At 43.2% G+C, this 23,223-nt stretch overlaps 1 protein-coding gene across 7 annotated transcripts in view; it reads left to right on the top strand.

Annotated features, from left to right (window-relative positions):
• Positions 1-23,223, top strand: part of NTPCR (nucleoside-triphosphatase, cancer-related) — a 36,567-nt gene that overhangs the window by 2,887 nt on the left and 10,457 nt on the right. For 4 of the 7 annotated variants that reach the window (XR_012326675.1, XM_019941571.3, XM_019941569.3 and 1 more), the window contains exons 2-3: positions 3,201-3,363; positions 3,839-3,935. Coding sequence is in view for 5 of the 7 variants with exons in the window: in XM_019941571.3 (XP_019797130.1) it covers positions 3,201-3,363; positions 3,839-3,935 (260 nt within the window). In the remaining 2 variants the exon portion in view is untranslated. Of the gene's footprint in view, positions 1-3,200; positions 3,364-3,838; positions 3,936-12,633; positions 12,655-13,236; positions 13,307-23,223 lie in introns of all 7 variants that reach the window. The other 3 variants (XR_012326674.1, XM_019941564.3, XM_019941568.3) reach the window with 2 other exon arrangements.

The raw sequence follows: 23,223 nt of genomic DNA, 5'->3' as shown, positions 1-23,223 counted from the left end.
CACATGGGTTTCCAACATACAGAAATAAATGCTGTAAACCTTTCTGTGTTCTCAACATTTTCTTCAATAAACATATGCATACTTCACTTTTTTTTAAATTGAGGTATAGTTGATTTACAATATTATATAAGTTTCAGGTGTACAACATAGTTATTCACAGTTTTTAAAGATTATACTCCATTTATAGTTATTATAAAATATTGGCTATATTCTCTGTGTTGTACGGTGTATCCTTGCAGGTTATTTATTTTATACATAGTAGTTTTTAACTGTTTATTCCCTGTCTTGCCCCTCCTACCTTCCCTCTCCCCACTGGTAACCACTAGTTTGTTCTTTATATTTTTCTTTTTTGTTATATTCACTAGTTTGTTTTATTTTTTAGATTCCATATGTAAGTGATAACATACAGTATTTGTCTTTCTCTGACTTATTTCAGTAAGCGTAATAACCTTCGGGTCCATCCATGTTGCTGCAAATGGCAAAATTTCAATCTTTTTTATGACTGAGTAATATTCCATTGTATATATGTACCACATCTTCTTTATCCATTCATCTGTTGATGGAAATTTCCATATCTTGGCTGTTGTAAATAATTCTGCTATGAACATTGGGGTACATTTATCTTTTCAAATTAGTGTTTTTGTTTTCTTTGGGTATATACCCAGGAGTGGAATTCCTGGATAATATGGTAGTTCTGTTTTTAGTTTTTTGAGGAACCTCCATACTGTTTTCCACAGTGGCTACATCAATTTACATTCACATCAATAGTGTACAAGGGTTCCCTTTTCTCTACATCCTCACCAACATTTGTTATTTGTGGCCTTTAAAAAATATAATGGGGCTTCCCTGGTGGCGCAGTGGTTGAGAGTCCGCCTGCCGATGCAGGGGACACGGGTTCGTGCCCCGGTCCGGGAAGATTCCCACATGCCGTGGAGCTGCTGGGCCCGTGAGCCATGGCCGCTGAGCCTGCGCATCCGGAGCCTGTGCTCCGCAACGGAAGAGGCCACAACAGTGAGAGGCCCGCGTACCGCCAAAAAAAAAAAAAAAAAAAAAAAAAAGTATATATATATATATATATATATATACACACACATATATATATATATAATAGAATACTACTATGTGTGTCTGCTGTTTCTTTTTTTTTTTTTAATTTATTTATTTTATTTATTTTATTGTTTCTGGCTGCGTTGAGTCTTCATTGCTGCACAGGCTTTCTCTAGTTGCAGCAAACGGGGGCTACTCCTCATTGTGGTGCACGGGCTTCTCATTGCGGTGGCTTCTCGTTGCAGAGCACAGGCCCTAGAGCTTGCGGGCTTCAGTAGTTGTGGCACACAGGCTCAGTAGTTGTGGCTCGCGGGCTTAGTTGCTCCGTGGCATGTGGGATCTTCCTGGACCAGGGCTCAAACCCGTGTCCCCTGCATTGGCAGGCAGATTCTCAACCACTGTGCCACCAGGGAAGCCCTGTCTGCTGTTTCTTAACCTGCTTCTTCTCCATATATTATTTTCATACACTGTGGTCTGTTTTCCATGCTAACCAGTAAACTGTTTCCATAGGTAAAGAGTATTCTCTTTAATAATGGCTGCATGAGATTCCTGTGTGTTTGTGTCATTACACACATGATACCATAATTTAACAGTCAGCATTACAGATCAACATTAAATTGTTTCTGTGTTTTGCACAATTACGAAGAATGCTGACGTGAACATCCGGTTCCTTGTATCTCTGTACCGTTGTCAGATTCATTGCTGAGGATGAATTCCTAGCTGTGGCATTGCTGTGTACTGTGGTAGAAATGGCCCTTCGGGAAAGTCCCAGCTTACACATCCCTCAAGGCCGCTTGCCTTCATTAAGCAGATTCTTCAGCGACTCCTAAAGCGGCAGTTACCAAAGGACAGAGCTGGGGTCACGACCCTGCGTAGTTCTTTCCTAGTCACGGGAGCGTGGGCTGCTGCTCGTGTTCCAGAAGGCCACGTGCCATTGTTTGCTAGTGTGAAGTCTGGAGGAGAGATGCTTTAAATGACAGATCGTATTTTATTTCAAGGAAGGTTAAAAGGCCCGTTGGGGATCCCTGATGGCTCTGGGCAGCCATAGAAATAATATGATTTGCAACCCTGTTGTATTTCAGAATAGCTCTGTTACAGACCTTTTTGTTCCCCTTTTTTGGTAATCATGATGCCATTGACTTTAATCTGTATGGGAGCAAGTCTCCTATAAACAAAGTCATGGTGGCAGATGAAGGCCCCTGTTAAAATGTATGGTCCTTCCTAGGTGTGTAACCGTGGCCAAGTTACCTAACCTCTCTGTGCCTCAGTTTCTTCATCTGTAAAATAGGGACAAGGATGGTAACTGCTTCAGAGGGTGGTTGTGAGAATTTAACCAACAAAATGCTTGCGAGGCATGCGAGACCAGGGCCTGGCTCCACGGTGTCAGTGATTAGTATCGTTATGTTACTTGTAAACACCCAAGAGTTAATCCGAGTAGTCCAGGGGCCAGGCCGGAAGGAAAGGAAGGGGTCCTGGGTGTGGAGGATGGGCAGGTACAAGTGGACAGCCTATAATCTGGGAAGGGGTTGTGGGCAAGCAGAAGGAATGCTTAGTAACACTCCAAGGGGTGGCCACCCTGATGGGATTGCTCTTGTGGAAAAAATTGAAAAACTGCCATTTCTAGTGGTGTTCGTGGTATTTGAGAGACCTGCTTTCGGGACACATACAATGTAAGTTTGTGGAGGACTGAAGTGAGGTTCCCACTGTTAAATGGTGGTCCAGAGTGTCTTAAAATCCTAACTTAAAGCATGCAGCCTTTGACCGAAGCTTGACCAGCTTTACTTTCTAGGGGAAAAAGTTTGCTCCCCCAAGGAGAGTAAACCTAGGAGAAAGTAGAAGCTCGTCTCCTAGGATGTAAATTGCACTTGAGATTTTTATCAGCAAACCACTCACCTGGTTCTGGGATGGTGTATGTGACAAAACCAATACTGTTTCAGAATTTAAAAATAAACTTCAAGATACCATTCATATTTTTATTATGCTTGTTTCTACTTGAAATTCAAGAGTTTTAACACCTGGAGCAGTCAAAATTAAGTGACATTAACATTCATAAAATCCATTTGCAGCCTGTTTCTCTCCTCCTGGTGATTCCTGTGCTCCAGCAAAGCAGTGGTTCCTAATGGGCTTTTTTTTTTTTTTTTTTTTTTTTTTAGGGGTTGGAAAAACAACGTTGATCCAGAAAGTCAGTGAAGTTTTAAAGTCCTCTGGCGTGCCTGTCGACGGGTTCTATACAGAAGAAGTCAGACAGGGAGGAAGAAGAATAGGGTTCGATGTTGTCACGTTGTCTGGTGCCCGCGGACCTTTATCCAGGATTGGGTACTGCAGCTTCACTTCCGTGGTGTTTTATTCTCCCTGGGCCCAGGGCTGAGCCAGGTGATCTCTTCTATCTTGAAGAATCCTGAGCCTTTACGGATTTCTTGGAAAAAGAAAACAGAGGTTGAAATCATCACATAAAAAACAAAGTTGAAAATATCATATTCCACTTAGAACGTACTCCACTGAGTAGTAAGCTCTTCTCACTTGGTACTTCGTAGCCCTGTTTCTCACGTCACTCTTCTAAGATAGGTGACGTGCCAGCTCCCCGAAGGCAGCTGCCGGGCCGTGGGTGGTGGTGTGCCCACCGGTGTTAGCCCTGCTCTCAGGAAAGGGTGTGGAATCAGGTCACCTTTGCTCACTGCCACTTTCTGTTTGGTTTAGCACACGCAGAAGGCCAGAGGCTCAGTGGAGTAGCTAAAACCCAGAAATCAGTAGAGGGGTCTTTCGACAAAGGATGTACTATCTTTTCTTTCAGGTCAGAGCTTCCGCCTGGAAAGCGTGAGTGCTGTGTTGGGCAGTATGTGGTGGATCTGACTTCCTTCGAGCAGCTGGTGCTTCCTGTCTTGAGGAATGTGAGTGCGTGTTTCTGGTTTTTTGAGCACGTCTGTTCTCCATGCCTTGTGGGAATTGCTGGCTTTCGCTCTTACAGAGAGGCCAGTTTTGCATTTACAGCTTAAAAGTCTTCAATTGATTGAGCCTTAGTAAGGATATGCCACATAATTTACTGTCACTCCGAACTACAAGTAAACTCCTTGTTACAGAAATTCAGCATATGTAAGTATTTTACATTGGGAGGGCTCTGATGCCTAGCTACCATGGTCCCCAAAGATGAGTCTTTCCTCTGCTTTCCCCTTGTGTATATCTTAACCCTGTTTTCACAGCACAGCACATAAACATTTAGGAAGGTAAAATGTCATATGAACATAATGGTAAGCACGTAACACATTATATCACTGTATTACCTGTATTTTTTTAAACAGCTTTATTGAGATATAATTCACATACCATACAGTTCACCCATTTAAAATATACAGTTCATTTTTTTCTCAGGTATTCATAGGATTGTGCAACCAATTAACACAGCCTAATTTTAGAACATTTTTGCCATCCCGAAAAGAAACCCCACACCCATGAAGCAGTCTCCATTCCTGTGTCCCCAGCCCCTGGCAGGCACTACCCTGCTTCTTTGTAGATTTGAGGATTCTGGAGATTTCCTAGAAAGGGAATGATACCATATGTGGTCTTTCTGTGACGAGCCTGTTTCACTTGGCATAATATTTACGGGGTTTATCCACATCACAGTGCATACCAGTGCTTCATTCCTTTTCATGGCTGTGTGATATTCCATTATATGGATATACCTTATTTTATTTATCTATTCTTCAGCTGGTGAACATTTGGATGAGTTTCTACTTTTTGGCTATTATGAATAATGCTGCCCTGAACAATTGTGTCCAAGTTTTTGGGTAGACATCTGTTTTTAGGTCTCTTGAGTATATACCTACGAGTGGAAATGCTGGGTCATGAGGTAGTTCTATATATAACTTTTGGGGAAATGACTAGAGTGTTTTCCAAACTAGCTGTGCTGTTTTACATTCCTGCCAGCAATGGATGATGGTTTCAGTTTCTCCACATCCTTGCTAATCGTTACTGTCTTTGTAACTGTACCCCTTCTAGTAGGTGTGAAGCGTTGTCGCACTGTGTTTTCATTTGCATTTCCCTATTGACCTACTGATGTTGAGCATCGTGTCATGTACTTATTGGCCATCTGGATGTGATATGCAGGTATACAGTTGGCTCTCCGTATCCAGGGGTTCCATGGATATGGGGGACCATTGTGCCATCTTATCTGAGGGACTTGAGCATCCGTGGATTCGGTGTGTGGGGGAGGACCCTGGAACCAGTGCCCTGCGGATGCCCAGGGACGACTGTATTCATCAACTCTGTAGTTGTCTTTACTTTCTCGATGTGATGACACAAATGTTTTTATTTATTTATTTTTTAAAAACTTTTTTGGCCGCGTGGCGCGGCATGCAAAACTTCCCCGATCAGGGATTGAACCCGTGCCCCCTGCAGTGGCAGCACAGAGTCTTAACCACTGGGCCACCAGGAAAGGCCACAAATGTTCTTATTTTTGAAAAGTCCAGTGTATCTATTTTTCTTAATGTTGTTTGTGCTTTTGATGCTTTACTAACACAGTTTCAGGAAGATTAACTCCCATGTGTTCTTCCAAGAGTTTTACAGTTTTACTAATGCATTTAGGTCTGTGGTCTGTTCTGAATTGATTTTTGTATATGTTGTAAGGTGTGGATCGAAAGTCATTCTTTTGCATATAAATATCCAGTTGTTTCAGAACCATTTGTTGACAAGACTATTCTTTTTCCATTTAATTGTCTTGGCACTCTTTTAGAAATCAATTGACCATGAGTATAAGGATTGATTTTAGATTTTCAATTCTATTCTGTTTATCCTCATGTCGGTTCCATCTATTCTTATATCAGAAGCACACTGTTTGATTACTGAAGCTAGAATTTTGATAGAGATTGTATTGAATCTATAAATCAATTTGGGGAGTATTGCTATCTTAACAATATTAAATCTTTAGATCCATGAACATGAATGACATGTCTTTTTATTTACTTAGAGTGTCTTTAATTTTGTTCAGCCATGTTGTTTTGTAGTTTCCAGCATATAAGTCTTATGCTTCTTTTTAAAAAATTTATACCTTACTATTTTATACTTTTTGATGCTATTGTAAATAGAATTATTTTCCTAATTTTATTTTTGGAATGTTCATTACTAATGTACAGAAATACTGTTGATTTTTGTGTATAGACCTTGTATCCTGCAAACTAATAGTTGTCAAACTAATAGTTCTTTAATGAATTCCTTAGAATTTTTTAGTTACAAAATGATATCATCTGCAAACGGGGATCATTTTACTTTTTCCTGTCCACTTTGGATGCCTTTTATTTTGTTTTCTTTCCTAACCGCCTCAGCCAGAATCTCAGTTCAGTGATGAATAGAAGCGTCGCAAGTGGACCTCCTGGTCTCGTTCCTGATCTCAGGAAGAAAGCTCTCATTCCCCCGCCGTCACGTATGATGTTAGGGGTAGGTTGTTTGTGGATGGCTAACACCAGGTTGACGATGTTCCTTTCTGTTTCTAGCTTGTGGTTTAACATTTGTTTTTTAAAGTGAAGAAGTGTTGGGTTTTGTCAGATCCTTTTTCTGCATTTATAGCGGTGACTATGTGATTTTTATCCTATATTATATTAATATAGTATATTACATTCATATTTGGATGTTAAACCTACTTTGTTTTCTTGAAATAAATCCCTCTTGGTCATGGCATATGTATATTTCTTTTATATGTTGCCGGATTCTGTTTGCTAGTATTTTGTTGAGGATTTCTGCATCTACATTCATAAGGGATGTGGACCGTAGCTCTCTTTTCTTGTAGTATCTTTGTCTAATTTTGATATCAGGGTAATTGTGGTCTTGTAGAATGAGCTAGGCAGTATTCCTTCCTCTTCTAATTTTTGGAAGAGTTTGTAAAAGACTGGTATTAATTTTTCTTGGAATGTTTGATAGAATTCACCAGTGAAACCATGTGGGCCTGGGTTTTTCTTCATAGGAATCTTTTAAATTATGAATTCAATTTCTTTATTTGTTATAGGTCTGCTGATTTTTTTATTTCACGTTGAATCAGTTGTGGTAATTTGTGTCTTTTAGTAATTTATTGGACCGTTTCATTAGATAGTAAGTTATCTAATTCGTCGGCATACGGTTGTTTATATATTCCCCTGTAATCCTTTTTATTTTGTAAGGTCTGTGGTATTTTCCCTTCTTTCATGCGTTTTAATTATTTAAGTCCTCTCTTTATGGACTTCAGTAATAGTTAAAGGGTTGTCAATTTAGTTGCTCTTTTCAAAGAACCAACTTTCGGTTTTGTTGACTATGTATTACTTGTTTTTTGCATTCATTCATCAAATATTTATCAAATCCCAGATATACAGTCAGGAAAAAAACATGTTTTCTACTCTCCCCAAACTCTCATTCTAGTGGGAAATGTAGACATTAAACAAATAAATGTATAATTGTCATAAATGCAGCCAAGAAGAAAAGCAGGGTGCTGTGAGAGAAGGAGGAGGAACTGACTTTAGACCTGGTGACCAGGAAAGAGCTCTGAGGAGGTGACATTTGGATGAAATGAAAAGATCAGAGGGCACCGTCCCTTCCGGGAGGGAATCCTGGGGTGTTGTATGGGGGTGTCTGGGAGAACGTCACGGATGATAGAAGCAGAGACACCGAGGCCGGGGGCCCTGGGCAGGAGCAGGTGGGGGAGGTGCGGTGGGCGAGCCGGGTAGAGTCCCATGATGCAGGGTTTTGTGGTGCCTGTTAAGGAATATGGGTTTTATATCATCTAGTATAGACTCACACCATTGATTTATAATACTGTCGTGAAGATTGAAGAGTATGGACCTGTCTCAAGAGGCAATTCTTTATCAACTTTGCGGCGGTCTCCGTCGTACCAGCAGTCGAGTCCAAGGTCCTCCCCGGGGCCCGGAAGGCCGGCTCTGTCCGGGCCTCCTGCCCTCCGTCCTCCCCATCTCCCGCCTGCCGGCTCAGCCTGTTCCCCTCGTGCCCGGCCCCCAGCCTTCCGCCCTTGGCACTGCTGTTTCTGTGGTTGGCAGGCTCCTCATATCTTGGCCTCTCTGCTCATTCAGGGCTCAGCTAAAAGGGGCGGTGAGGGCTTCGGCAGGTGCCAAAGCTTTGGCTGCTGGAAAGGTCAGGTTTGCCTGCTGAGGGCAGCTTCTGACTCCCGGGGCCGGCGGGATGTTGCACTGTGTTGGTAGCGGCTGCTGCCCCTCCAAGCCCACCTGCTCCTTGGCTTCGCCCCCCCTCGCCTGCTCCCCTCACCTTTCTTCCTGATTTCTTCCTCTAGGAACTTTCGTTCCCTGCACTGGGGACTCTCGTGCCTGTTGTCTTCTGCGGAAACAGTCAGGAAGCATATTTTTCTCTCTAGTTCTTTTCCCGTCAAATACCTACCTCTCTACTTAAATGCTCAAGAAGCAAGTGAAATACTTCAAATCAAATTCCAGATGATGACTCTGGCTTTGGGTACTGGATCCATATAAAGAATGATTTTTACTTACCTTGCTTAGAGCAGACAGTCCTAGGAGAGCAGTGTGCACATACGGCTTTGACGTCTGTCTGCAGGATTATATAAGAAATCGTGTACTGACCGGAATAAGAACTTGAATCGCTTTTTTTTCTTAGTTAAAAAAGAAAGAAAAGCAGACTCTTCCAATATTTTATACTTTGATTACCAAACCCAGACTTCCAACATTCTAGGTAGGAAAATTTCCCAGGCTGCAGGTTCGTATCCATGGGTTTCTTTTCTGAAGCAGAATTTTTTCTCCCATCTCCTGTATTTTACTGGGGACAAAGAAAGGAAAAGGAATTAGTGTTTTGCCTTTATACTTAAAAAAGAAAGAAAGAAAGAAAAGAAAGTTTAAGTAACAGGCAACAAAAATAGGATATTATAGAGAGACAGGTTTTATTATTGGCAATTGGAGTGACCGACTAAAGTAAGCTGAAAGTTTTAGAAACCACATTTAGGCCGGTGACAGCCTTTATTTTTTTGTTGTTTTTTAAATTTTTTATTGAAATATAGTTGAGTTACAATGTTGCATTAATCTCTGCTGTGCAGCAAAGTGACACCATTATACACATATATACATTCTTTTTTACATTGTTTTCCATTATGTTTCATCCCAGGTTATTGAACATAGTTCCCTGTTTTGTATAGTAGGACCTTGTTGTTTATCCATCCTTTATGTAATAGTTTACATCTGTTAACCCCAAACTCCCAATGCTTCCTTCCCCCCCTCCCCCATCCCCCTTGGCAACCACAAGTCTGTTCTCTATGTCTGTGAGTCTGTTTCTGTTGTGTAGCTAAGTTCATTCGTGCCATATTTTAGATTCCACATATAAGTGATATCATATGGTATCTGTCTTTCTGACTCACTTCACTTAGTGTGCTAATCGCTAGGTCCATCCATGTTGCTGCAAGTGGCATTATTTCGTTCTTTTTTTATGGCTGAGTAATATTCCATTGTGTATATGTACCACATCTTCTTTATCCATTCATCTGTCAGTGGACAGTCAGGTTGTTTCCATGTCTTGGCTATTGTAAATAGTGCTGCTATGAACATAGGGGTGCATGTATCTTTTTTTTTTTTTTTTTTTTTTTGCGGTACGCGGGCCTCTCACTGTTGTGGCCTCTCCCGTTGCGGAGCACAGGCTCCGGACGCGCAAGCTCAGCAGCCATGGCTCATGGGCCCAGCCGCTCCGCGGCATGTGGGATCTTCCCGGACCGGGGCACAAACCCGTGTCCCCTGAATCGGCAGGCGGACTCTCAACCACTGTGCCACCAGGGAAGCCCCGCATGTATCTTTTTGAATTATGGTTTTGTCCAGATATATGCCCAGGAGTGGAATTGCTGGATCATACAGTAACTCTATTTTTAGTTGTTTTTTTTTTTTAAAAGGAACAGACTGTCCTTAAATATAATAGTGTTTATCTATTTTTACTTGTTGACAGTTTGCTTTATTTATTTATTTATGGCTGTGTTGGGTCTTCGTTTTAGTGCGAGGGCTTTCTCTAGTTGCGGCAAGCAGGGGCCACTCTTCATCGCGGTGCGTGGGCCTCTCACTATCACTGCCTCTCTTGTTGCGGAGCACAGGCTCCAGACGCACAGGCTCAGTAATTGTGGCTCACGGGCCCAGTTGCTCCGCGGCATGTGGGATCTTCCCAGACCAGGGCTCGAACCCATGTCCCCTGCATTGGCAGGCAGATTCTCAACCACTGTGCCACCAGGGAAGCCCTATTTTTAGTTTTTTGAGGAACCTCCATACTGTTTTCCGTAGTGGCTGCACCAACTTACATGCCCATCAACAGTGTTTCAGCATTCTCTTTTCTCCACACCCTTTCTGGCATTTATTATTTGCAGATTTTTTAATGATGGCCATTCTGACCAGTATGAGGTAGTACCTCACTGTAGTTTTGATTTGTATTTCTCTAATAGTTAGTGATGTTGAGTATCTTTTCCTGTGCCTATTGGCCATCTGTATGTCTTTGGAGAAATGTCTATTTAGGTCTTCTGCCCATTTTTCGATTGGGTTGTTTGTTTTTTTGTTGTTGAGTTGTATGAGCTGTTTGTATATTTTGGAAATTAAGCCCTTGTCAGTCACATTGTTTGCAAATATTTTCTCCCATTCTGTAGGTTGTTTTTTGTTTTGTTTATGGTTTCTTTTGCTGTGCAAAAGCTTGTAAGTTTGATTAGGTCCCATTTGTTTATTTTTGTGTTTATTTCTATTGCCTTGGGAGACTGACCTAAGAAAACATTGGTATGATTTATGTCATAGAATGTTTTGCCTGTGTTCTCCTCTAGGAGTTGTATGGTGTCTTGTTTTATATTTAAGTCTTTAAGCCATTTTGAGTCTATTTTTGTGCATGGTGTGAAGGTGCGTTCTAGCTTCATTGATTTACATGCAGCTGTCCAGTTTTCCCGGCACCACTTGCTGAAGAGACTTTTTCCCATTTTATTGATATATTCTTGCCTCCTTTGTTGAAGATTAATTAACCATAAGTGTGTAGGGTTTTTGTTTTTTTTTTTTGGTGGTGGCTTATGGGATCTTAGTTCCCGGATCAGGGCTTGAACCCCGGCCCCTGTCAGGGAAAGTGAGGAGTCCTAACCACTCGACTGCCAGGGAATTGGGTAAGTGTGTAGATTTATTTCTGGGCTCTATTCTATTCCATTGATCCATATTCTGTTTTTGTGCCAACACTACGCTGTTTTGATGACTGTAGCTTTGTAGTATAGTCTGAGGTTTGGGAGGGTTATGCCTCCAGGCAGGTGAGAGCCTTTAAACAGACAGACAGTGGGTTAGCTTCTAGTGCCCAGGGTATATGAAAACACAAACTCTGACAATAAGTTAAGGAATATCTATTAAGTGCTTCCTATGTGTGAGAAATTTCACTATCGTTGAAAAATATTTTGAGTTGTTATTTTTAGGTACTGTGAAAAACATAAGAAAAATTATTCTTTGGGCCAGCAGGGCCATGCCTGTGGGTTGGGGAGTAAGAATGTGTCTGGGAGCCGAAAAGCAGCAGCCTGAGGCCAGGCAGAAGCCAGCCTGCTGTGGGGCTCTTGCTGCTCTTCCCCAGGCAGGAGTGGAGGCCAGCCCACCACCATGGGCACATGGGAAATCGACACAGAGTAGATGGTAAACATTCTAGACTCAGTAAGGCTTTTAGAAAGCCCTTGTAGACTTTACTATTGTTGATTTTTCTTTTCATTCCATGGCTACGTCTTCCCTCATTTGACAACATTTACTGTTTTCTTGAGTATTAAAGTTCTACATACTTAAGGTAGAAAATGTGTAAAAAGTATAAAATAAGAAAAGAAAATATGGATAACTCAGTCTTATCACTGAGTTAACCACTTTTAGCATATTTTGTTTCTGCCCTTTTTCTATACCTTGTTTCTTTATTATAGTCATCCAAAATTGGGGAAAATGCCAAATATAGTTTTATAGGTTTGGGCTTTTTCATTTAATACGATTGAGTGACATGGGAATGGTCTCACAACATGATAATCTTCAAAACTGTGATACTTTGGGAATTCCCTGGCGGTCCAGTGGTTAGGACTCCGTGATTCCACTGCAGGAGGCATGGGTTCAATCCCTGGTCGGGGAACTAAGATCCCACAAGTGGTGCGGTGTGGCCAAAAAACAACAACAACAACTGTGATACTTTAATGATTGCATAATATATGGTGGTATGGATTTCCATCTCTGATTTAACTGTTACTCCCTCAGTGTCGGATATTGAATTTATTTATCACTGTTGCAGGTAACTTTGCTGGAAGCCCTCTTTGTGGATCATCCTTTATCCAGCCGTGACTGTCTCCCTGTGGGGGACCTATGGGTGGAATACTGGGTGGAGGGGTGTGAATTTCCAGGGTGTTGCTGTGTGTGTGTGACAGTTGTGTCACTTTGCACCCCCTGCCATGTGCATGTGTGTTTCTCTTGCTGCACTTCTGCCAACACTGAGCACTATACTGACTTTTGATACTAAAACACGTTGCTTTGCTTTGATTTTATCTTTTTAAAGTACTAATGAGGTTAAAAGTTTTTCAGTTGTTTTATTGGGTATTTTTAAGAATCTAAGTTGTTTGTTCATTTCCGCATTTTTTTCTTTTAGCTTAAAGAGATCTTTTATAAGGTAAATAACTTTTTTTATTTTTATTGATTCTCTTTCTCAGTTTGTCGCTTTGGTGATTTCCTTTTTTTTTCTTTTTTAATATTGAGAAAGTCTGTTCCTATTCCAAGTTAATATAAAATTTTTTACCTATATGTTTCTTCTTCTGTGTGCTTTTTTTTTTTTGACATTTTTTTAATCCATCTGGATTTATCTGGAATGTAATATTCAATGAGACTCTCAATTGATTTTCTTCCAAATACTTAGCTGGTTTTCCAAAACCGTCTGTTAATAACTCATTTCTCATTAGTTTATGATGCTGCATTTATTATATTAAAAAAATACCTGTGTGTGTATAATGTTTTAGGGTTGTCTGTTCTCTTTCGTTGATCTGTTTGATGCTTGCATCAGTACTCTGGTAATTACTTGTATTACTCTTCTTCAAAACAATGTCTTATCCGTTCTTGTTTGCTTGTTCTTCCAAATTGTGGCAATGTTGGTGATAATAGTAATGGTGGTGGTAAAGTTACTGAGTTCAAATTATGCTTCAGACACTAACTCATTTAATCCTCAGGACAACACTGTCACTGTTTTCCTGTTTTACAGATGAGGAAACTGAGGCATAGAATAGAAAGGAATTTGCCCAACGACAAACAGCTTATAAGCAGCAGTACTGGTATGAACTGTAATCTGTTACAAAAAGTCTTGTATGAAGTGACTGGAATTTAACAAAAATGTAGTTATTATAATATAAAGAACATCCTCATCTTCCAGACAGTCTTCATTCTCTACAGCCAAAACAGAATCTCTCTCTCTTTCCGTTTCTTTTTAAAAAATTTTTTGTAAGGTTATTCATAGATCTTTTGTATTTTCTGATGCTGCTGTAATTAAGATTGCTTTTTCAGTTTTCTAATGATCAAGGCTGTTAGGATAACGCTGGCCTTTTGCATAATGGTCTTTTTGACAGCCACCTTGAACGCTTTATTAGAATTTGATGCAGTATAGGATTTAACATTTTGGTTGGTTCCCGGTGTATCTCCTACTCACACAAAACGGTAACAGCAGATTATAAGGTTGTGAAGAACAAGAGACGTCTACTCAAAGCCTTATTTTTTAGGCTGAGCAGTGTCATTTTTGATAAAGATCCGTGGAAGGGATAATGAGCTAGAACCAGAATACCCACTGAAAACCCACACGCTTGGTTGCGTTTTTCTGTTTTGTTCAAAATATGGCTTTCAGTGCATATTCTTTCTGAGAGCAGGATCTGCTTTTGATTCTGAAAGAAGAGTCTGCTTCAGATCTTTGAAACTTCATTTGAAGGTGCGAGATCAACTGTCCAGGGAAAGGTTCTTTTTTTTAATACCTTGACCTGGAAAGGCCACTTAGTATTTCAGGCCACTGAGCTTTAGAAAGAATTTAGAAAAATCGAGTCAGGAGCCGTTCTTGAAAGGCTGACAAGAGCCCAAGCATGCTTTAGAATCTCCTTCGCTGTCAGCAAGCCTGGCATTCGCTTCTTGGTTCCGCCCCACTTTCTGTACCTCACGATCACACATACGTATTACAAGATCAGCAAGGGGAATTAGAAGCTATCTGGTGCAGACATGAAAAGTAAAAATTTTTCAGTAAAAGCATTCCTGCAGTGAATCAAAATAGGAAGAAGAACTGCAAGCATCGTATAAGGTTGGCTCCTTAGTTCACCGTGCAGGCTTTGTCGTGGCCGCCCTTCCGGTGATCTCCCAGGTTCCACTGGGCAGGTGGGCTGCTCATCACTTCCCACTGCCGGCCGGGGTGCAGTTCTGTGCAGTTAGATGCCAAGCCGGCTGCTGCCCTGGGTTTCCTCTCCTTCGCGTGACTCTTCTGCACCCCCTCCCAAGAAGCACGGGGAAGTCACGTGCTCCGGAAGTGTGCCTGGAGAAGGATGTGTGCGACTGGCCTTTCTTTCTCCCTCTGACCACCCGCTCTGTCCTTCCTCCTGGCCCTTGTCCTGTGCACATCGGTCTGAAGCCCTGTGCGCCGTCAGAAGGAAGCTCTCATGCCAGGAGTTGGTGCTTTTCTTGAACCAGATACTGAGAAAGTATGCATGTGAGTGTTTTCTTTTTTTGTATTGAGTCTTAACTTTTAAAAACTTTATTTGGATATAATTTTACTCCTAGAGAACCTTGTAAAGATAAGGATAGTGCAAGACCCCCTGTGGACTTGGTATCCAGAGTCACCTATTTTTAACATTTGCCCTGTTTATTCCCTCTCTCTTCTTGTGTGTGTGTGTGTCTGTATGTTTGTATAAACATATAAATTGGGGGAGGACCATTTGAGAGTATGTTGTAATCATCACAGTACGTAAGTCCTAAACGTGCAGTATTTTTCCCGAAGCGTAAGGATGTGCTGTTACGTAATTGGCACAGTTGTCAACCTCAGTCAGTTTACTGAGAAAATCCTTTGATCTACCCTGCCCCTCATATGCTGGTTTTATAAGTTGACTTAACAGTGTTGTTCGTAACATTTCTTTTCCTTCAGTCTAGAGCCAGGCATTACCTTTAGTTGTCGTGTCTTGATAGCCTCCTTTAATGTGGAACATTTCCACAGTCATTTTTTTTGTCCTTTGTGACAGTGACATTTTTGAAGAGTGCAGCTCTATTTTAATAGGATGTTCCTCTTTTGGGGCTTTCTGATGGTTCCTTGTGATTGGGTTCAGCTAGAATTCTGTAGTGTGTGGTGAGGCATCCTTCCTGGCCTCTCATCTGGAGGCATGTGATGGTTGGTGATGGTAATTTGATTACCCGATCAAGGAATTGACCAGTTTCTTCCCTGTACGTTTATTCTTTTTTTCCTTTGAACTAGTAGCTGTGAGTAGGGAGCTGTTTATGACCAAGCACATCCTCCTCAGCACAATTTCTCCCAGTTAATTTTTCTAATTTATTTATTTGCGGTACGCGGGCCTCTCACCTCTGTGGCCTCTCCCGTCACGGAGCACAGGCTCCAGACGCGCAGGCTCAGCGGCCGTGGCTCACGGGCCCAGCCGCTCTGCAGCATGTGGGATCTTCCCGGACCAGGGCACGAACCTGTGTCCCCTGCATCGGCAGGCGGACCCTCAACCACTGCGCCACCAGGGAAGCCCTTTTCTAATACTTTATAAACTTTATTAGGTTATCTTAAGATAATAACTTTCTCTTGAGTCTTCAACTGGAAAGCAAATTTAGCTACCCCGTTTTGAAATACTTTCTATAGCAAGGTGAAACAAACATAAAATCACTGTACATTCAAAAACTGAACAAGACAAATCCATAAAGATTGATTTTTCCCTGATCTAAGCTGTACTCCTCTCCTCTCTTTGTATCCATTTACCTCATTAGTTAGAAAAAAAAAGTCGTCACCATTTCACTGTAGCAAAAATTATCAACTTTTATCTCCTTCAGAGAATTTCTAATAGAAGGTTATCAGGCATCAAAAACACCAAACTTTTATCAAAAGCTTAAGTAGTGATTAAAATTTTTACTAAGCAATTGAAATTAAAAAAAAAACAGTTATTGTAAACACCGTCAGCTGATAAGGAGGATTTAGAAGGTAGTACAGGCATACCTCGTTGTCTTGTGCTTTGCAGATACTGCCTTTTTTTACAAACTGAAGGTTTGCGGCCTCCAAGCATTCAAGTGAAAGGAAGAGTTGCACGTCTTTTCACTTTTCAAAAGCTGGAAATGATTAAGCTCAGCGAGGAAGGTACGTTGAAAGCCGAGACAGGCAGAAAGCTATGCCTCCTGTGCCAGTTAGCCAAGCTGTGAGTGCAAAGGAAAAGTTCTTGAAGGAAATTAAAAGTGAACACACAAATGATAAGAAAGCAGAGCACCCTTACTGCTGATAGGAAGAAAGTTTTAGTGTTTGGAGAGAGGATCAAAACAGCGACAACATTCCATTAAGCCAGAGCGTAATCCAGAGCAAAGCCCTAACTCTCTTCAGTTCTTTGAGGGTTGAGAGAGGTGAGGAAACCGCAGAAGAAGAGCTTGAAGCCAGCAGAGGTTGGTTCATGAGGTTTGAGGAAAGAAGCTGTCTCCATAACATGAAAGTACAGGGTAAAGCCCCAGGTGCTGATGCCCAAGCTGCAGCAAGTTCTCCAGAAGGTCTAGCTGAGATATTCATGAAGGTGGCTACACCAAACAACAGATTTTCAATGTAGAAGAAACAGCCTTCAGTCGGAAGAAGATGCCACATAGGACCTTCATAGCTGGAGAGGAGAAGTCAATGCCTGGCTTCAAAGCTTCAAAGGACGGGCTGACTCTCTTGGTAGGGGCCAGTGCAGCTGGTGACTTGAAGTTGAAGCCAGTGTTTATTTACCATTCTGGAAATCCTAGAGCCCTTAAGAATTATGCGAAATCTACTCTTTCTGTGCTCTGTACGTGGAATAACAAAGCCTGGTGACAGCACATCTGTTGACAACATAGTTTGCTGAATATATGAAGCCCACTGCTGAGACCTACTGCTCAGAAAAAAAGATTCTTTTCAAAATTGACAATGCACCTGGTCACCCAAGAGCTCTGATGGAGAAGCTGGAGATTCATGTTTTCTTCATGCCTGCTCAGAAAACATCCATTCTACAGCCCATGGATCAAAGAGTAACTTCAACTTTTAGGTCTTATTATTTAAGGAATATATTTTGTAAGGCTATAGCTGCCAGAGATAGTGATTCTTCTGCTGGATCTGGGCAAAGTCAATTGAAAACCTTCTGGAAAGGATTCACTGTTCTAGATGCCATTAAGAATGTTCATGATTCATGGGAAGAGGTCAGAATATCAACATTAACAGGAATTTGAAAGAAGTTGCTTCCAATCCTTATGGGTGACTTTGAGGGGTTCAAGACCTCAGTGGATGATCCAGTGATTCCACTTTTGGAGGTTCATCCTAATGAGAGAGTCAAATGTGTGTATAAGGATATTCTGTGCAGCGTTTTAATAAAAGCCATAATATTGAAAAAAAAAGACCTCAGTGGAGGAAGTAACCACAGATGTGGTGGAAACAGCAAGAGAACTAGAAGTGGAGCCTGAAGATGGGACTGAACTGCTGCCATCTCAGGATACAACTTTAATGGATGAGGAGTTGCTTCTTATGGACGAGCAAGAAAAGAGGTTTCTTGAGATGGAAGCTACTCCTGGTGAAGATGCTGTGAGATTGTTGACATGACAACAGAGATTTAGGGTATTCCATAAACTTAGTCGATAAAGCAGTAGCAGGGTTTGAGACGATTGACTCCAATTTTGAAAGAAGGTCTATGCTGTCAAACAGCATTGCCTGCTGCCGAGAAATCATTCATGAAAGCAGGAGCCAATCAATGCGACAGACCTCATTGTTGTCTTATTTTAAGACATTGTCATGGCCACCCCACCCTTCAGCAACCACCGTCCGGATCGGTCAGCAGCCTTCAGCACTGAGGCAAGACCGTCCACCGGCAGAAAGATTACTCCTTGCTAAAAGCTCAGATGATGGTTAGCAGTTTTTAGTAATAAAGTATTTTTTAATTAAGGTACGTACATCGTTCTTTTAGACATAATGCGATTGCACACTTTTTAGATGCACCAAGAAACTAAAAAATTCATGCGACTCACCTTAGTGCGATACTGGCTTTATTCCGGGTGCCTGGAAGCGAGCTCCGCATCTCGCCGAGGTAAGCCTGTGCACATTGGGATACCCGCTCCTGTCTTCTCTACTGTGTGCAAAGAGGTGAGCTCCTGGCAGAGGGTAGAGGCCCCTTCACCTGCAGGGCCATTCTCTGTACGTGATAAAATGAGGTTGGTGATATTTTTGCTCTGGGACCCCAAATAGGTAGGGTTTTTTGAGTAATATAATTAATCCAAAAAATAGCGTTTTTGTGGCTATACCTCTGTAGGGCCCTAGAAACTAAGGCACTCTTCCTTCTCTCATTGGCGAGAAAAGTGGTTTCTTCATGGTGAGATGACTTTCTGAGACTCAGTTCTTTCCTTAGTTCATGTGGAAACTGTGCAGATGGAATTGCCTACGGTGGGTGGCAGAGGCCATGGAGTTGGGTGATACTGGGCCAGCCTCCCCAGCCCTGTCCCTTGGGAGCTCGGGGACTGGATGAGTCACTTACCCCCTGGCTTCCCTTCCTTCGTTGTAGCGCAGAGATGTCGATGTCTGCTACGTGAAGTTATTAGGACTGAAGGCGGTCATGCTTGTAAAGTGTGTTAGTCCCGGCTGCCAGGAGGTGCAGAGCATAGGGATGGTTATGGTCACTTTTCTTGAGAAGTTGAGGGAGGTGATGGGCGCAGGACCTTGGGAGGACGTCACATCAACAGTCTGATTTGTGTTCGCTGGGAACCGGGGCCCGTCATGGGACCCACGAGCCCAAACATCTAGTCCGGTCCCACGGCGCTGGGATCACGAGGGGGACTGGGTTCTTGATCCCCCTGGGCTGACAGTCAGCCCCAGGGTCCTTCTCGTAGCTTGGAAGATGCCAAGGCGCTCTGCGGTCAGGTGCTGGTGTGGAGCCGCGGGAGGCCCGTGGGGACACCAGGAAGAGCCTCAGGACCAGCCTCCGGCACGTGGTGGGAGCAGCTCTGCCCCGCGCGTGCTCAGTGCCGCGGGGCGCACAGGGCCGCCTGAACGCCTCGTCCTGGCCGCCAGCCTGGCGTTTTACTCCCCGGGGACACGCAGCCGACATGCCACCAGACTGCTGAGGGATCCTAAAACTTTAAAGCTTGGAATAAACACACATAAAAGTCTAACTGGAGCCCTGCCTTACAGCTAATGACTTAAGAGGGTCGAGGAACTTGCTCAGCCTTGGCCGCTGTTGGCACCATTTGCCTTTCCAGCTTCCCCAGAACTTGTGGCTATTCAGGGGGCAGGGCTCCAGTTCTGTTGCCTACCTTCTGGCCGACGGCCGCCTGGTTCCCTCCCGTCACTTCTGAGACTTGCTGTCCCAGACAGGCGAGCTCAGAAGCCAGTCTGTGTCTGATGTTTAAAAAAAAACAAATGGCAACCTTAATACCACTGGAAATATGTATTATTTAAATAATTCAGAATAAGGCAAAGGCAACTTTAATTAGCTTTTTCTTCGTTCAGTATTTTGGTTGAAGGAAATTGCTTATTTTATGTTTACATTTTCTTTGTATCCTTAAAAGTCCACATAAGGATGAAACAAAGGACCAAAAGAATCACACTGTTTTTCAGCTCTCCAGCAAAGCTGATACGGAGGTATTTCATTGTCGCTCTAAATTGATTTACTCTTTCTGGAAAGCAAGCTAGCTGGGTGTAACCAAAGCTATAACATTATTCATAACTTCTCTCACTCCTGGCTTATCAACGTTAGGACTCTATCCCAAGAAAATATCTTCTCCCTCAGAACCAACATAGGGACTGAAATATGCTTTGCACAGAGAAGGTTTTCCCACTCTTTGTGACAGTGAAAATGTATAACGAGCTGAAATGCAAGCACAGGAGCAGAGCGTGGGGATTGGCACAGAGGACCGCAGTGATGCCACCTGAGTTGTCTTCTGCGGGGAGGGGATGCCCGGAGAACGGCTGCTCCCATAGGGTGTGCTCAGTGCTTTTAACCACGTGGCCCAGAGCCACCCAGAGTCCTGCACGGGCTCCTTACTCCGTACCCACGGCTGGAACCCACGGCCGGAAACGGGGAAGCCGGAGCCAGGCTACTGATGGTTTTCAAACCTGGGCCCTAGTGCTGTACCCCTGTGTCTTCATCAACTCAGAAGAGCATTTAGAATAATGGAAAACAGGGTGAATGGTCACTGAGTTTTTTTTGTTTCCTTTTAAAATTGAAACAATTTCTTTCCATGTAGAAAGGAAACAATTCTGAACATAATTGTAGTTCTTTTATTAAGCTCATTCATATATGTTCATGTGTTATTCAGAAAAACAGGCTGACTGTTTACAGGTGTCTGAGTGGCTTAGCCTCTGACATCTGTCTCAACTGAGCGTGAATAACTCAATTTTTCATTAAAAATCCCAGCCTTTTTGAGATTCCTATAGTTTCTGGATAAAGAAAGTCCCTAATTCTGGACAGAATGGGGATTTTATATAAGCTAAGGTTTTAAAATGAGCATTTCCAGTTGGTAGTAAATAATGTCTACGTGTGTGTCCGGAAGTTTAAATGATGTAGGTGAGCTCTCATTGGTGCACGTCGCAGAGAAAGGCAGGCAGGGTGGCTGTGGAGCCGTGTGCTTTATCGTGGACCTGCTCACATGTATCTGACCGCCCGCGTACGTGCACCCACTAAACACAGAGCCATGGGTGCTCACGCATGCTTTGATGTTGTTTCTCTCGGAACTAACCGCTTTCAAAACTGTCGTTCTGATGTGCTGGAGTGGAGTTCTGTTTGCTGTTTAGATTGTAGCCTCCGGAAAGACAGCGTCCACAGGTATTCATAGTCTCTGGGGGCAGCAAAATGCCCCAGACACTCCTTACTCAGAGGCAGGTCAGTTGGGATGGCTCGCTGTTGTGGGAGTGTCTGTTTTTATGCTGACACACGGGTGGCCGATAGCTGTTTTCTTTCTCCCCAGCTTGACTGCGTTGGGTCTTCGTTGCTGCGCGTGGGCTTTCTCTAGTTGCAGCGAGCGGGGGCTGCTCTTTGTCGCGGTGCACGGGCTTCTCATCGCAGTGGCTTCTCTTGTTGTGGAGCACGGGCTCTAGGCGAGCAGGCTCAGTAGTTGTGGCGCACGGTCTCTGTAGTGGTGGCTCACGGGCTCTACAGCGCAGGCTCGGTAGTTGTGGTGCACGGGTTTAGTTGCTCCGCGGCATGTGGGATCTTCCCGGACCAGGGATCAAACCCGTGTCCCCTGCAGTGGCAGGCGGATTCTTAACCACTGCGCCACCAGGGAAGCCCTGGCATTCATTTTTTGAAGAAAATGTTGAAATAGGAACTGACCCCTCACTCTCCCTCGCTTAGCTGCCCTGCCAGTGCAGGGCCACATCAGCTGCCTCAGCCCAGCTTTGCGCTGTTCAACTCCATGGGAAGGAAAAAGATGAATACAGCGTCATCTCTGCCTCTAGCGGGGAGACGGGGCAGCTATGTGTATACAAACGCACGCAGGTCCACCCAGAGGTGAACGGGAAGTGATGAGCAACACAGAAGCCTGGGTGCTTGTTTAGACCTCTCTCGCACGACGACAGTGGGCCCCTTCCTGGTCTTTCTGCCAATAAAAGGAGTGGAAAAATATGTTATATGTATTTGATAATAAGCAGGAGAATTAAGAGTACCACTTACAGAAAAGTTTGAAAACCACTGCTCTAAGGCTTCCCTCCAATCCCATGCTGTCTGTTCCAAAAGAAGTCCCCCCTGTCTTCCTGAATCCACACAGTGAGCAGCCTTTCAAGCACAATGTGTGATCCTGACTTTGAGTCTCAGCCTTTGGACAGCATCCCACCCCTCTGTGCACCATACGAGGCTCCAGGATCTGCCCTCAGCCCCATCTGTCACTGGTCACCATATGCACGCCACCCATGGCCACACTGTGTAAGAGCTTTGGTATTTAGAACTGGAGCAAAATCTAGCTTAACTTAGCCATTCATTCTGAGAATGTATTGATGTTAGTATTTAAGGAATCTGAGAACTTACAGTGAAAAGTACTTTGTAAATCAGCTTTACATACCGTTTTCAAAATAATCATTTATATAAAGATATAGAAATGTATTTGTCACTCAGCATTCACTGAAGTGCTTATTGTATGTTCTATTGTGTCCCTGCTGTGGAAAAACTACTGAAAGTCCTATCAGCTTTCTCTGGGAAGGCTTTCTAGAGAGGACATGTGTATTAGTTCCCTGTTGCTGTGTAACAAATTACCCCAAGATCTAGCAGTTTAAAACAACGAACACTTATAATCTCACAGTTTCCCTGGATCAGGAATCCAGGAACGGCTTTGCTGAATGGTTCAGGCTCAGGGTCTCTCATGAAGCTACAGTGCCCTGAGGCTTCCAAGTTCACGGTCATGGTTGCTGGGAGGCCTGAGATCCTCCCTGGCTGTTGACATGAGGCCTCAGTTCCTTATCACCTGGACCTCACCGTCAGCTGCCTGCGTGTCCTCGCAACATGGCAGGCATCTTCCCTGTGAGCAGGTGATCCAGGATAGGTGGATGGATGGATGGATGAATGGATAGAGATTGAGACCAAGACAGAAACAGCAGTCTCTTTTGCGTGCTGTCAGTCTCTGGTGATCACACAGACCCACCTTGGTACTGTGGGGAGGGGTCTGCACAGGGTGCACATCCCAGGAGCTGGGAATAATGAGGACTCTTGGAGGCTGGCTGCCCCACCTCTTCCTAGAGGGTTCTTCAAGGACATAGTGGAAGTGCATCGGTATAAAGACACTAGCAGGGGAAGCTGAGATTAAAGGGCACACAACGTGCTCACTTTTTTTTTTTTTAACCAGGACTCCTTCTCTTTTCATTTTCATTCCTTTCCACCGACCCTCGTAGCGCAGATTGGGAAATACACAGGCATCTGGCCGCAGCGGTCACCCCCTCCCAGCAGCAGGCCATCATACAACTCAAAATCGAAACAACTGACAAGGGCTCCCAGACCTGCTGCCTCAGTTCCTCTAAGCCTGCTTATTGCCTGGGTGTCTATAAATACAA

The sequence above is a fragment of the Tursiops truncatus genome, chromosome 16 (genome assembly GCF_011762595.2).
Source record: "Tursiops truncatus isolate mTurTru1 chromosome 16, mTurTru1.mat.Y, whole genome shotgun sequence".
Taxonomy (NCBI): Eukaryota; Metazoa; Chordata; class Mammalia; order Artiodactyla; family Delphinidae; genus Tursiops; species Tursiops truncatus.
The sequence above is the reverse complement of the archived record's forward strand: the minus strand, read 5'-3'. Positions and strand labels throughout refer to the sequence as shown.